The sequence below is a fragment of the Podarcis cretensis genome, assembly GCF_951804945.1.
Source record: "Podarcis cretensis genome assembly, chromosome: 9".
NCBI classification, from domain to species: domain Eukaryota; kingdom Metazoa; phylum Chordata; class Lepidosauria; order Squamata; family Lacertidae; genus Podarcis; species Podarcis cretensis.
Window position 1 is genome coordinate 71829144 of NC_137178.1, and position 15587 is coordinate 71844730.

Here is a 15587-nt window from a genome sequence, read left to right on the forward strand (position 1 = left end):
TCTTTTATTTTTTGGAGCCTGTGTGCGCCCTTTCAACCCAGGAAAGGAGCACATTGATCATTATTTTAAACAGTCAAAAGGCTATCCCTCCCTGGGATTTCACACTACTGACATCAGATTTCATCACTAAGAATAAAGCCTTTTACTTTCTCGTCGGCAAAGCCTCAAATAAATGAATTAAGATTAGATAGCAAAAGCTAAAGGTGAAAATAAAACAGGCAGTTTTATACAAGCTGGAAGCGCCCAAGTATTCAGAGGTTGTGGAAGTCTAAAAGCTTTGTGGGTTTTGCCTTGGGCAAACACTGCCGATGCTGACAGCTGTTTCTCATCCATTTGTCCTCCTGTCTATAAACATGTAAATAAATAAAAAGATCTGTGCCAAGACATAAGACCACACTGCTTTCCCCTCTGAAGTTTACTGGCTTTGGGTTCTTATACATAGTTCAGAAAAGAAAGAACAAGATGCATCCCAGTTTGCACATAACTATGGTTTGCTGTGAACACTTCTATCTGGGCTTTTTGTCTCCTCTCTGCTAGTATGTTGGGAGGAAATGATCCCTACCTTAGACATCCAAACCAGGGACTCTAATTTCTTTTGCTCCAACAAACTACAATCAGCAGTACAGTCAGACAAGAACAAAACTTGGCTACAGTTTGTGGTTTGTTGGCTGCACATCATGGAGTGGGAAGGAGCAAACTGGATATTCTTCACTCATGCACAGTAAGCCATGGTTTATGGCTTACTGTGATGTGCAAACCCAGCTCCTAGCTACAATCCTTAGAGTTGAATCCATGAATGCAAACGGGGCATCACTGTGTTTCAGCTTGAGGATTAATGCCAGTGTAAACAAACAAGGTTTTAACTCATGCTGGGACTCTCAGTTTGAAAGATTTTCTAAACAGAACACTCTGCAGAGAAAAACAAATGTGCACAAATCTTGTACATGTGAGATACTGGCAAATATTAAAACTACCACCACAGAAAGCAATTCATTCCTGAACATTACATGTTTCTTTTAATTCTATAAAAGTGCTGCACAGCAGGCCTATGATAAATTTAGCCACTGTAAGCTAAAACATTAATCTTGTTCAGACCTATTTGGGAAACAGTGGTTTCCTATTGTTGTTGTTGTATTATGTATTAGGTGCTTTTTTCACAAAACAACAGAAGCAACATTAAAACTAAATATGAAAACAGTAATAGGAACCTAAGATGCCCATCCGTAATACATATAAAAGGGCAGATCTAACTCAACCTACCTCACTAAAAAGATGAGCAAAAAGGAGGCCGTGGATAGACCCAATACCCTCTAAATTAAGGCTCTAAAGCCTAAGTGAATAAAAATAAAAATAAATAACGGTGAGTCAGGCATACCTCCATGGGAAAGCAATTCACAAGCAGGAAGTTACCACTGAGAACACCATTCTCATGTTACCAATTTCCACACTTTCTTTTGAGAAGGAGAAGGGCATCAGATGACAAACACAAGTTCAGGGTTGGTTCTCAAGGAGTGTGGTGGTCCTTATGGTATAAAGTCCATGACTATTTATGGGTCAAAATCAACACTTTGAATTGACTTCAGTAACTAATTGATTGCCAATGGATTCCTGCCATATTGTCCCATTCAGCAACCTGGCCACTGAATTTTGCACCAGTTGCTGTTTCCAAACATAAACAACAGAAGCTAGGCTCTCTCTGTCCAGATAGGGGAATAGCTGAGCCACCAGCAACATCCTGGGAGGAATAAGGTGAAACTGTGAACCTCCCTTGTTATTTTTGCTAAAGGATGATGTACGCCGTTTATACAATCTTGCTATATTTATAGAATTCAAATGTGGTTGTTTGTATATTATTATATTTGCTATCGTTTGGCGGTTATTATGAAATTGTTATTACGTTATTGTTTTGTTGTCATTACGAAATTGTTTTTGTAGTGTTTGTTTGAAATTTATTTCTGTTTTCTTTGTTGCAAGCTGTATTGAGCATAATTTTTTTCTGTGCAGAAAAGCACCATACAAATAGAATGAATGACTGAATGACTGAATGAATGATGAAAGGCACTTTGCACCACTGCAATAGTAGTGAATCCAGAAGTACTCGTAAGCTATGCACCTGCACCTTCAGAGAGCATGTAAGCTCCCATTCAAAGCAGGCCTGCCCTGCCCATGTGGTCTAGGAAACAACCCACTAACAGTGCCTCAGTCTGATCTGGAATAAGCTTCAGTTTGTTGGCTCACTGCTGAGGCCAGATGTTGGTTTACCACATCCATTGCCACACATATTGCTCACAATACACAGCAAAACTCCTGATGATTCCTCTCAGCAGTGTCATGTAGATGTTAAGTAGCATGGGGGATAAAATGGATTCTTGTGGCACCCCACATGGGGGTAAATAAGACTGCCCAGGCACTACGCTCTGAAAACAGTCATCCAACAAAATGAGGCCTAAACCCTGATTGGAATGGATCTAGAAAATCAGTTTTCCAAGAAAGCTGGGATCTGCCCACAATCAGGTGCTCAAGGACTCAAGAAGGGTCACTAGCAATCTGCTGATAGTTATTTAGGCTTTCTTAATTCTGCAAGGGTTTCTTATGGTCTTACCACTGGCTCCTTTAGGTAGAAAGGCACCTCATCCCCCTGCAAGGAGAAATTCATCACCTCCCTGGCCCAGCCAGCCATCCCTTCCTTATTAGTTTTATTCAGCCTTAGTGGGCAAAGATCAAGAGCACGTGGTGTCCCAGATCAAACCAACTACCTTGTTCACATCAAACACAACTAGACTAGACAGTGATCTGGACCCTTCTTGTAATTCATCTGCTATAACAATGGAGCTGAGGTCCCAGTAGAGACAAGCAATTTTGTCCTCAAACAACTCACAGAGATAAGCAACTGCCTCAACCTTGTACCATCCTTCTTTATGCAAGAGGGGAGGAAGTTTAAATCTTCTTATTGCAGTTTGGTACAAACTGGTTTCTTGCTAGACTGAATATGAGAAACTGTGCTTTGTTCAAACCAGTTATAACAAACCAAAATCAAACCAGTGTGTCTCGCCAAGTGTGAACCAGGCTACTGGCTCTAATCTTCCATATATTGTTGGAAATATATATGGCAGCAAAGAATTTTAAACAGGATGGTATTTTGAACTAAGGCCTAGACAGCATCTTAAAAGGTGAGATATCACCTTGCTTACAAAGGTCTGTATAGTTAAAACTATGGTTTTCCCAGTAGTGATGTATGGAAGTGAGAGCTGGACCACAAAGGCTGATTGCCAAAGAATTGATGCTTTTGCATTATGGTGCTGTAGGAGACTCTTGAGAGTCCCATGGACTGCAAGAAGATCAAACCTCTCCATTCTGAAGGAAATCAGCCCTGAGTGCTCATTGGAAGGACAGATCGTGAAGCTGAGGCTCCAATACTTTGGCCACCTCATGAGAAGAGAAGACTCCCTGGAAAAGACCCTGATGTTGGGAAAGATGGAGGGCACAAGGAGAAGGGGACGACAGAGGACGAGATGGTTGGACAGTGTTCTCAAAGCTATCAGCATGAGTTTGACCAAACTGCGGGAGGCAGTGGAAGACAGGAGTGTCTTCCATGCAGATTGAGACACAAGGGGCTCTTTACATTTCTCCTTCTCAGCATCAACACAATAATTTGAGCAGGGTCTCCTCTTTAGACACTTCAGATACCATATGCCTTATATTTGCTTCCCTGGCATAGGAGCCTGCAGCTGAGAACTCTACCAAAGGATGTGAAGGAGCTGAGACGGTGGCTGATGTATGTAATTAAAAGACAGTGCTTCAGGGAACATGGCAGGGGGGTGGATTAGATGGGAAGCCTCTGCAGGTCAGATTGGAAGCAATGTTCACCTCTTTCCCTACTTGAGCATTAAACTGTTGAACTTTATGTTGCCTATGCACTAGTGAAGCCTTTCCCCCAGCTATTCCAGATTACAATTCCCATCAGCCCCGGTCAGTCCAGCCATGAAGGCTGCTGCTCTGCTTTAAAATCCTGTTTCCTTAATCTTGCACTTTCTGGATTGCACTATTAAATCCTGGTTTTCAACGCTTTGCACATGGATAAAGCTACGATTATTAAATGCATTTGAGTTCATATATATTAGTTAACACAGACAAGTGGCATTTGTTTAATACCAAGTGCCAGAATTACGAGTAATGTTCCATATAAACTGCTAAATTTAGGAATGAATTTATAAAGTGGTGATTAGCAGGCAATGTCTTAAAATATAAAAGTTATATATATGTATATATTTGAACCCTCCCATCTGTCTTTTTAAGCAGCAAAATGTGAATGTATTCCTGATATAATGGACCTTTTAAAATGGTGCCTGCACTTACTGAAAATACTAATTTTCTAGTAAAAGAAAATACTAAATCACAACAGAAAGTGATCTGCCTCTCCTTCTAGTGATAATTTATTATGAAACACTAATTAAAACTATGAAAGCCAGCGATGATTAACTCAAAACAGCAGTATAAAGGGTATGTCAAGCATCTAAATATTTGGCTTTTAAATCACAATATATAGAAAGTTATTTTGCAAATTGCAGTAGGGGATTAATGGAGCAGGTGGGGGAGTTTATGGCCTCATCCACTTTACAATTCTTAGATTAGGTTTAGATGGAGCCAGGAGCCAGTGCTTCTTACATTCAAGAGAGAAGGAAAACAACAAACCAGAGAAGCCCACTTACCCTTTCTCAGGTATCATCAGAAATGTTTGTGACACTCAGAACTAACTGCATTTTAATATTTTCCTCATTTAATCTTTGAAACAAAATCATATCATATACGAAAGTATCAGCTCTGCTGTTTGAATTCTCCAACTATAAAATGATATTCTGCAAAAGGAAATAGGTGTTTGAAGAGGGAGAATTCTACACAGTACTAGGGTGGAAAAACTGCCAATTAAGAACTTGATTACAAATCGGATATGAGTTGTTAGAGAGTCAACAGATAAAACTCTAGGGGGGAAATGTAATGCCTTTTTGAAGAAGTTTTAAGACCTCCTGAAACGTAGGCACATACAAACCAAAATGTGAAGGGTCTACCTTAAAGGATCAAAGCTCAAGTACAGCAAACATTTTCCTTTTAACCTGCACTTTTGGCCCTTAATTTGAAGAGTTTCAAGTATTTGTGACCTCTGTTAGTGGGGAAGGGTTGTCTCTATCTGTATAGTTGTTTTTTTAATTTTTTATTGGGTGTTTTCCCCCACACTAGTTTTATTGTTTTTGTAGGTTGCTTTGGGTCACTTTTGCGAGAAAAGTGGCATAACAATTATACAATATATTAAAACCCTTTTGTAATATAAGGGACTGCTATTTTTATTCTGGGATTTATGAGTTTTGAATACTGAGCAACTGCTACAAACACATACACAGCACTATGAAAGGCACAGTGCAAAAGTTGCATAGATGTTATCAATTCTTTTTGGATTGGACTTCCAATTTAAATACCAATAGATCACAATCTGGAAAACTGCAGGCAAAACTGTCTTTGGTTGCGGTTATGCAAATTGAATGAGAGACTAGATTACTTCAAAAGCTATAACCTTTTTTACTTTCAAATGCAACTTGTACAATACCTTGTTGTCCCCTTGGACTTCTCCCAGCCTCTGCTCAAGTTCTTTGATTTCATCTCCCAGATGCTTATTTCGATCCCGAGAATCACTCAGGAGTTGGGCAAGATTAGCCTAGGAAAATTGCAAAGTTTCATCAAACAAGAGTGAGTCAAAAGCTGGATGATGAAGATGTGACTGAGAAAAATCATTAAGCTTTATGCAGTGCGACATTTGTATATAGTTTGACTGGTGGCGAGGGGAACCAAACGCTTCATTAGGCCAAAAAGCATCATTCCTATAACTAAAATTACTGCAAAAAATAAAATAAATCAACCATGTGTGCACATAAACCTTGTACATAAACAAAGACAGATGGCAGCACAAATATTGTTTGATACCACAGGGGAAAAATCCTGCCACACTTTGTTTACTACAAGGGATTGAGACCAGCGGTTAAACATCACAAGGCCATAATTAAGATGAGGAAGTTTATGAAAAGAAATATTATTTACATCGTCACTCACTTACAACTGCACCTTATCAAGTGGTGCAATCCAATGGGAATTTATCCTGGGCAAAGTTCCCTGAAGTGAATAGGAACTGCACAAGAACATTAAACACATTCTTGCATAGCTCTCGCTCACTGGGTTGGAGCCAAACATGCCTTGTTACATGCAAAAGGCATCTTCTGCCTCCTAGAGCATTGTGCAAGAAAAGAACAACTTGTGCAAATTTTTATACAAGTGGAAGTATGAGGACTACTATACAGCTTTTTGCTTCTCATGCAAATCTCAGCCACCTTCTCCTTTTCAGAGCGAACCATCTGCACTGGTGATTTGCTAACCATGGTTAACCCCATACAGCAGTTTGCAAAACTGTTTCTAACCTCTATTGCTTAGAGCTGGCCATGGTTACCAACGAACCAGTGTTCATTCAAGAAATGAAAGGATGGAGTTGTATTTACAGCCATTTTCCTTTCAGCTGTAGTTATTTAGTCAATCTATTATCATTTATAAACAATTGCTGGCTGTAAGTATGAAGAGCTGTTATTAACGCTGCAAGAAAGTCACAAAGCTGTTACAGTGGTACCTCGGGTTAAGTACTTAATTCGTTCCGGAGGTCTGTTCTTAACCTGAAACTGTTCTTAACCTGAAGCACCACTTTAGCTAATGGGGCCTCCTGCCGCGCCGCCGGAGCACCATTTTGTTCTCATCCTGAAGCAAAGTTCTTAACCTGAAGCACGATTTCTGGGTTAGTGGAGTCTGTAACCTGGAAGACCTATTTGTCTGTTGCTTTCTCTTAGAATGTCTATTATAACTTCCTGGAAACTGCTTTGATAAAGGAGCTACCTAATGTGACACAATTCCTGCTATGGTTCCAAACTGGTTTGTGCAGCCTTTATCGGCTATATGAATTTGGGGGAAAGCACCCACAGGAGTCAATGGGAACTTCAACCATGGCTTCAAGTTGGCTTGATTCAAACAAATCATCATTACTAACCAGTCAGTTTAGATGAAACAAGCTGTACTAAACAAATCTGGAAAATGAAAATTCCAAACACCTCCCTCTTAGCCATGCGGGGGGAGAGGAAAGAGGAGTGCACAAACCCATCACTTGCCAAGCCTTGTTCCTTGTTTTGCACATCACATTAAATTATGGTTTGGCGCAGCATTGAACAGCTATCCACTGACACATCAGCAAAACCTTCATTTCCTTTATTTTTTATTTATTTTTATTTCAGTAACTTTTTATTGGGCTTTCTAATCAGGGATCATAGGAGTAATAAATGATAACCAGAGACAGCTGTGGAAAGGATTCATGCATTGCAGGGGGTTGAGCTAGATTCCCACTCTACAGTTCTATGGGATTCCACGAGATTCGCATGTCATTTGTACATCACCAAAATAGCACAAAAAATTTGCAGTGGGATCTACAACTTATGGTTCATTATTAGCATTCAATGTACAAGTTCTTGGTTCATGGAGTGGTTTAAATAAAAACAGTAACAACAAGGAAACAGGATAGAAGAAAATTAAGATATCATTCAATATCACATAGATAAAATGCCTAATCAAGGGCCCTTGTGTTGTGTTTAGATTAAGTATGAGTAATAGTCATTTTTTCTCTTACCAATGAAACAGTATAAAGTGTTAGTACAGTCGTACCTTGGAACTCAAACACCATGGCTCCCGAACAAATCAGGTCCCAAATGATTGAAACCCAGAAGTGAATGTTCTGGTTTTTAAACAATTTTCAGAAGCCGAACGTCCAGCGCGGCTTCCAATTGGCTGCAGGAGCTTCCTGCAGCCAATCAGAAGCCGCACTTTGGTTTCTGAACGTTTTGGAAGTCGAACGGACTTCTGAAAAGGATTCCGTTTGACTTCAAAGGTACAACTGTATACTGTTGAACACAGGAGGGGTTCCTTCACAAACAAAAATGTCACCAGGACAAAAGCTGTCAAAAGCAAGAGGACCTATGGAGCCATCTGCAGCTGATGCTCTTTGAAAGCCTCTTTACATAAGCAGAACCAGCCTCAACCTGAATAGTATTTTTTTTTCCCAGGGCTCCCATGACATAAAGCTTCAAAAGTAAGGTTTTTTGGTCAGCACAATGAGCAGAAGACTTTGGGGAGGAGTAAACCAAAATACACTTGCCATATGGCAATTTGATTCGTTCTCTCATTACCCAACCCAAGTAGAAAAAAGCCAGTAACCTAAGTAACATTCTCCCTAAAGCACCCACTACCCTAAAATTCAATTTCCATAACACAAGTTATTTTGCTTCAGACTACTGAAGGGTGGATAGTAACAAACTTAATGCACCCTTCAGTCCTCTGCAGATAAATCGTAGTTAGCACATAGGAGTTGTTATCCCATCCCACAGCCGTGCCCTGTAAACTAGGTTTTTGGATGAAGGGGGAACAAGAGGGGCAATTGTGAGAGACAACAGTATGAAAGCCATTTAGACAGAAATGTTCAAACAATGCTCAAGTCTCTTAGAAGCTTAAATTATTTTCCAGTGTTTAAGCTCACAGCTCAAGTTAGACAACTGGAATAAAGGAGAACAGGTAGAAAAATCTGATGAAACATCAAGTACACTTCAGAAGTGTGATTGATAGCAATTTTTATTGCAATTTCTACTTCAATGGTTTTGTATGATTGTGGCACCCAACTTAATGCAGTAAAACCTGCTTTGCTTAGTAAGAGACCCTAGAGCTCAACACCAACCACAAAAATTGATGATATCTGCTAGCGTTACATTTTTGTTGTAGAAACAAACTTTCATGCATTAATTTTCAAGTGATGAAGGATACCTGTCACAGTCTTTGCACGCAAATAAAATGCTTTTGGAGCTCTAGCAAGGATATTTCCAACAAAATGCACAATCAAACCAATGTGTATTGAAGGGAAAGTAAACTCACCATCAGATTTTATAATAAATATGATTCACCAGAGAAATACTAACACTTCGTTTAACGAAGTGCCCAAGCAACATATTCCTAATACTAGGGAGGTGGTGCATAGTAAGAAGAGCCAGACTAAGTTTTGTAAAACAAGTTCCCAGCTTTGAACACTTCTAAGAATGTTTTACGACTAGAATTGAAAAAGGAATGAAAGTGAGGATAGACCCAAGATATTGTTGTGTGTTCCCCACTTCCTGGAACAATGATGTGCTCTAGGGCCTCCTTTGATGGAGCACCTAGGGTGTTTGTAAGGACACCATACCTATTTGCTTTACTGTATTTACATATATGCAAGCAGAGCAGCTTCTAAACAGACCTGATGCTTAGAAAGTTGGGGTAATTTTCATCTGTTTTAGTATTTTAACTGTTGTATGTTTTAAATAAGGTTGTGACTTTTTTCATGATTTAACTGTTTTACTTGTTGTAAGCCACTTGGATGGTTTTTGTTTTACAAGAAAGCCGTGTATAAATAAAAATAAACATCCCCATGGTAGAAAGCAACTGCACACACTCTAAATCCAACTGCCAGCATCTAGATGTTCCAACACATCCTCAGTGCCCTAGATAAAAACAGGCTGCAAATTATTTTTCTGCCCCTTCCTGCTGTCCAGAAACTATTGCTTTCCCAAACTCTAATTGGTATTGCAATCCAGAAGCTGGAGAAAGATTCCTTGGTATACGGAGATACCATTCTGAATTGGGAAACTGCGGTCTAAGCTCTGACAAACCAAAATATGAAACCATGGTTCGATCTTAAGTCTGCAAGCCAGAATTGTTACTGGAACTTAAACCACAATTTTCAGTTATGACACAACTCGTCCTTCTCTTTCCGAGACCCAGTGAAAAATGGTGGCTTTAACAAACACCCTTGCATTAAGGCATATTCATGAGGATATTCATGAGGAGGGAATTTGTGGCACAACACTTCTCCTTAGCCCTATAAGCCACTGTTGATTAACCTGTGTGGGCCTTTCTAGCTGAAAATATTATAGTCAAATGAATTCAAAGCTTTACTTGAAAATTATTTTCAAATGGAATGCTTTTAAATATTTTAAAGACGTGACAACCCAAAGCATTCATTTCCATCACAATGTTTGGGTTTTAAGGGGGTAGGATTGGGAATGAAGGCAGTGAAAACTGTTGACCTACTAATTCTAGTATGCCCAAAGAACTGACAAAATGCCACTGCTATCCTCTAATCTACTTCAACAGAGGGCACCTTCAATTTCCCTCTCATTGTTGATAGAAGTGTTTGAGCTACTTGTTAGTTACGGTTTAGATTGTGGCAAACCCGATTCAGAATTTCTCTTTTACTAGACCGGTGGTTCCCAACTTTTTTCCTGGCCGAGTGCTTGAAAAGTACTAAGGCGGACCATTTAATGATTTTTCTTCTTGTTCTAGCAACTGTAATACACTGTCCTAGATGCTGTGTGATTTTTAATTGTATGTTTATTGCTTCTTTTAAGGTGTTTTATTGTATTACAATTTGAATTCTGTGGAAATCAAATTGTAACAATAATACAATATGAGAAATAAAAGAAGCAACAAAAATCAATAAAAATCAGTATGAATATTTAACGTGGATACACTGTGGACCACCTGAATGACACCTGCAAACCAATGATGGTTTATGGACCATGACTTGGGAACCCAGTACTAAGAAGTATGGAACAGTTTGCGGAGGGGATGATTCCACAGGATATTCATGAGAAAGCAGTTTCTTGGAAGCAGGGGACCCTACAGCTCTGATATACTCCTGATTCAAGAACGGTACACTCCTTCTTCCTGGGATGATAGCAGGGGCAAGCTTGAGGCATTTTGGCAAGAGACAAAATGCCCTGATGCCACCCTCGTGATGCAGGGGCGGGGGCGGCTGTGAGACTCTGCAAGGGCTTCCCCTCAAGGCAAAGCCCTTGAAAAGCCTTGCCAGCCTGCTGGGCGGAGGGGGGAAATTCAGCAAGGCTTCTCCTTAAGAGAGCCTTGCCCAGTGGCAGCGCGAAACAGGAAGTGCCCTTCCTGCCACTTCCACCACAAGATCTCAGCGGAAGCTGGTGCCAATTCCGGTAGTGGCAGAGCAGGTGGGGTGCTCGCAGGAGACCATCTTGGGGCTTTCACTGCCTGCGATGGCTGCAACTCCACCTCATCATCAGGGAGGCCCTGCTAGGATGACAGCCCTTTTGCCAATGAGCACACAGCTTTGGGAGCAGAGCATCTGTTTGAACTTTTACTGTTGAATTGCAGGTTTACTTGGCTTTATATGGATTTTCACCAAACTGCCTTGAGGGTCCAATGGGATACAGGTTTGAAATATAAAGTGAGTACAGTGGTACCTCTGGTCACGAACCTAATTTGTTCCGGAGGTCCGTTCTTAACCTGAGGTACCACTTTAGCTAATGGGGTCTCCCGCTCCCGCCAGCACATGATTTCTGTTCTCATCCTGGGGCAAAGTTCTTAATCTGAGGTACTACTTCCAGGTTAGTGGAGTCTGTAACCCGAAGTGTTTGTAACCCAAGGTGTTTGTAACCCAAGGTACCACTGTAAATTGATTAGTGGAATCAAAATAACATAGTTTAGCAAAAAAAAATTTAAAAAAAAAAACAACCAATGACATAGAGCAGTAAATTATATGTGCATGCAAGCAAAAATGAAACCTACCTGCTTTCTCTTTTCAGGAGGAAGTGATGGGTCCCCGTCCTACAAGAAGGGAGTTTACATGTCACTGGAAAAATAACAGGACTTTATAAAGTAATCTAGTTTGCTTGAAAAAGTAATTTAATGAAGCACTGCAGTACTGCAATCAAAGCACTAAGAGGTTTAGACCGTAAGGTTGAAGCGGTTTCTATTTGTGCTTTAAATAGTAGTGAATACATAATTATGAGTTAAATAAAAATCAACAAAAATGAACAAAAACAGCATCACGAACACAGAACTAAAAGGATTACAAGGAAATGATTAATAATGCACAATGTGTTACAAGAAGCAAAAGATTTAATATAAGCAGATATTAACAGAAAGTTATCAAACCAGCTACATACAATCAGTTCCCGGTATTTCTTTTTCAGTGATTGGTGCTTCTCCCGTAGCTGATTAGCCATAAGCTTGTACTGGTCTCTTTCTTGTTGACATGTGTCCAGCTCTTTGGAAAGAATTAGCAGTGCTTCCTTCTTACTTTCCAGCTTCCTTTTACACACCAAATACTGCAAGAAAGTCAAGGCAAAAAGTTTGCACGTGCCGCTTGAAAACAAAACAGAAGAAAACCAAACCAAACCAACCAGGTGCATTGTGCAAAAATGCTACTTTAAAGACAGGGGCACACACATTTAAGTGCTTTAAAGGAACTATGGGCTGTGTCAGTTTCTGGGTTAACATTACAACCTTTAGGATGAAAATAGATTTATTTCTAAGTAAACATACTGAGGATTGTAGTTAGGCTGTGATCCTATATGTACCTACATTGGAGTAAGCCCCACTGAACATAATGGGAATTACTTCTTCATAAACACACTCATAATTGAAGTATCAGACCACAGAGTGCTTAATTCAGCTAGCAGAGATGCATTTTCTTTCACTACTCAATAAAAGTAAAAAAAGCTATACTGTTCCCTCCATTTTGATGACACCCTTTTATCCAACAAAGCCCAATATTTTTTCTACTAGCTACTCACAAACTCCATTACAGCCTTCCAAATGCAATATAATCTTACTCACATGTGAGGTTTTTAGGCACATCCATTTAAAAAGGACATTTATATGCACCTAAAATATGAAATGTGCTTTAGTGTTTTATATGTGTAAAAAGCTGCAGAATTTGTTTCTGTTCACACTTGGCCTGCAATCAAAAGACCCCTTTTGCTCTGCTCCTTTTTTGAAGACTGGGGGAAATGTAGAGAAGGGCTTTCTTAAACCTTACAGCCCTTATTTCTACTGGTCAAGGTGCATTAATATACCTGCAGGTCATGAAGAAATAATAATGCATTGAGTGGTACCCAAAAGTAGCAAATGCATCCTTTCAAGAGCCCTTTAAAGGGAAGGAGAAATCATTCTAGGGTAATGAACTTTGAAGAGGACACCTCCACCTTGGATTAATTTTATTACTGGCAGCAGCAAAGTTGAATTTCTGCCATAAACCTTCTGGGTTATGATGCCTTGGCACTACCCTCAATAAAGCAACATTATTGTTCTTATCCATATAGTGACACTTTAAGAGTGGCCAATTCCCTGATTAAAAAGGCATCTGGAATCTGTAGCTTTTTATGCACCATTGAAATGACATTGGAACCTGGAATAATGATGAACTCTGGATAGGAAACTGCTATATGTTAAAGCAGTTAAGAGTCTGAGCTGCAAGGCCCCAGTTCAAGCTTAGACGGTATCCTTAAGCAAGTAAGTCACTGTTTTCTCAGACTCAGCTCCCATCTTTAACATGAAGAAATGGAATGCTAGACATAACAGATCCAGGGGTTCTGTTTTGGTTTCTTTAGCCCTAAACATAATTAGTCATGAAGTCTGGATTGGCAAACTCCAGTTGGAACTTATTCTCCAAAACCAAATCAGAAACCCATTTCAAACAGTTTTTTATTTTGATTTGAAAGGCAAACACTAACTATGGTTTGCCAGTTTGGATGCTACGGCTTACTATGGTTAGGGCTAAAGTGGAAACGGAAATGGAAACACAAGCCTCATTTCATACTCCGAGTAACCAAACACAACAATGAAACTTGCAGATAGGCAGATAATAAATATGGTTGTGGACACCTTGTTACTACTTCAAGAGTTAATGGTTCGCTGTGTATGTGGCGATTGCTCCAACTTTGCTCCAAGCACAAGTGGGATCAAATAAACCACAATCCCTGGCTTAGCATTAAATCCAAACCAGGTACAGTGGTACCTCAGGTTAAGTACTTAATTCGTTCTGGAGGTACGTACTTAACCTGAAACTGTTCTTAACCTGAAGCACCACTTTGGCTAATGGGGCCTCCTGCTGCCGCCGCACCGCCAGAGCATGATTTCTGTTCTCATCCTGAAGCAAAGTTCTTAACCTGAAGCACTATTTCTGGGTTAGCGGAGTCTGTAACCTGAAGCGTATGTAACCTGAGGTACCACTGTATCCTGGTTTCTTTCAGTCAAACAAACCACAACTGGTATGCCAAGAACAATTACCCTAGACTGAGTGTGAGAAACAACCACAAACCCTGCCTTAGATTTACATCTAAACTGAAGACTGTGGTTTGTTCAGCTCCAAGCAAATCACAACCAAGCATGAATCCCAGTTAAGTTTGAAACATTAAGTCAGGGTTTATGCTTTGTTTCTCCCACTTGAACTGCTTTGAGGGTTTTCCTCAATCAAGCGGTAAAAAAATTGTATGAAACAAATAAAGTGGGAGCCATCAACTGCAGTTTACCATGATGTGCAAGTGATGCTACTGTGATATACTGGTTTTAAAATACAGTGGGGCGTTTTTACTTTTAAGACGCAAATAACCACTTTTATTTGATTTCTTTTTTTAAAAAAAGAGCCACCATTTATTGCAGATGGTTATAGCTTCTGCTATTTGTTTTTAGATATTTTTTAAAAAGTGAATCTTCTGAATACATCTTCGTGTATTTTTGTGAAAATGAACTATTTAATGCTTTCATTAAACAGTTGTTAGATTCAAATTTCATCTGCTTTTCTCTAATTCTAAATACCTTCAAAATAATAATTTTCATTGCTGTCTACTGACTTTTATCTACCACTAATTTACCATCGTAAGTGGACTATGATCGCTACAAGATCATATTAAGTAAAGACTGATATGATACATTACTGCTTGAACTGTCTTACATTACTGCTTGAACTATCTTACTGCCTGCTAACTGCTTTAAACAAAACAGAATGAGAAAGACAACATTACAGAGAGATGAAACAGCTCTCCTCTCCATCAAATGGTCCCTATTTGCCCATAGCTATTTTTAGTGCCAAATCCGCTTTGATCTCATTAACTCCTGAACAGAAATGACTTCATAATCTGATAATGCCAGGACATTAGTCAAGTTATTGGAGAGGGGAAATCTAAAAAGTGAAAGATACACCATTATAAACTTCGGAAATTCAGATTACGGTGTCACTTATCAGCTTTGGCCTATCTTCATTTAGAGCAGTGGTCATCAACCAGTCTAGACCCAAGGTGCACCATATATTCCTTGCCAGGCACACAGGACTCACTTTTACATTTCCCCTTTTGATTTATACTTAATAGTACTAGCGTCCCACCACCTATTACACAGAGGTAGTGGCATACATTTTTTCTAAATGCAAGTAAACCAATATTTCACGTACTGTTGGGCAAACTTTCGAACCCTTTTAATACATATAGCTTCTCTTTTATTTCTCGGGTTCTTCTCTTCCTTGAAACCTGTGGTTGATATTGAGAAAGAGGGCAAGTCACCATCACTATTTATGCTTGTGTTTTGTTACCGAAAAGGCCTATCAATTTCACCAGCTCCTGTCTCTGCCACCTGCTTCCGTCTTTTTCTCTCCCTACCTTCTGGTCCTGCATCACCTGTCT

General features: G+C 39.6%; 1 protein-coding gene across 4 annotated transcripts in view; it reads right to left on the bottom strand.

Annotated features, from left to right (window-relative positions):
- The window catches only part of CCDC149 (coiled-coil domain containing 149), a 57147-nt gene that overhangs the window by 35704 nt on the left and 5856 nt on the right, over window positions 1-15587 (bottom strand). For all 4 annotated transcript variants that reach the window (XM_079989750.1, XM_079989748.1, XM_079989749.1 and 1 more), the window contains exons 2-4: window positions 12075-12236; window positions 11695-11733; window positions 5600-5707 (exon numbers count right to left, since the gene is read on the bottom strand). In XM_079989750.1, the coding sequence (XP_079845876.1) occupies window positions 5600-5707; window positions 11695-11733; window positions 12075-12236 (309 nt within the window). The remainder of the gene's footprint in view (window positions 1-5599; window positions 5708-11694; window positions 11734-12074; window positions 12237-15587) is intronic.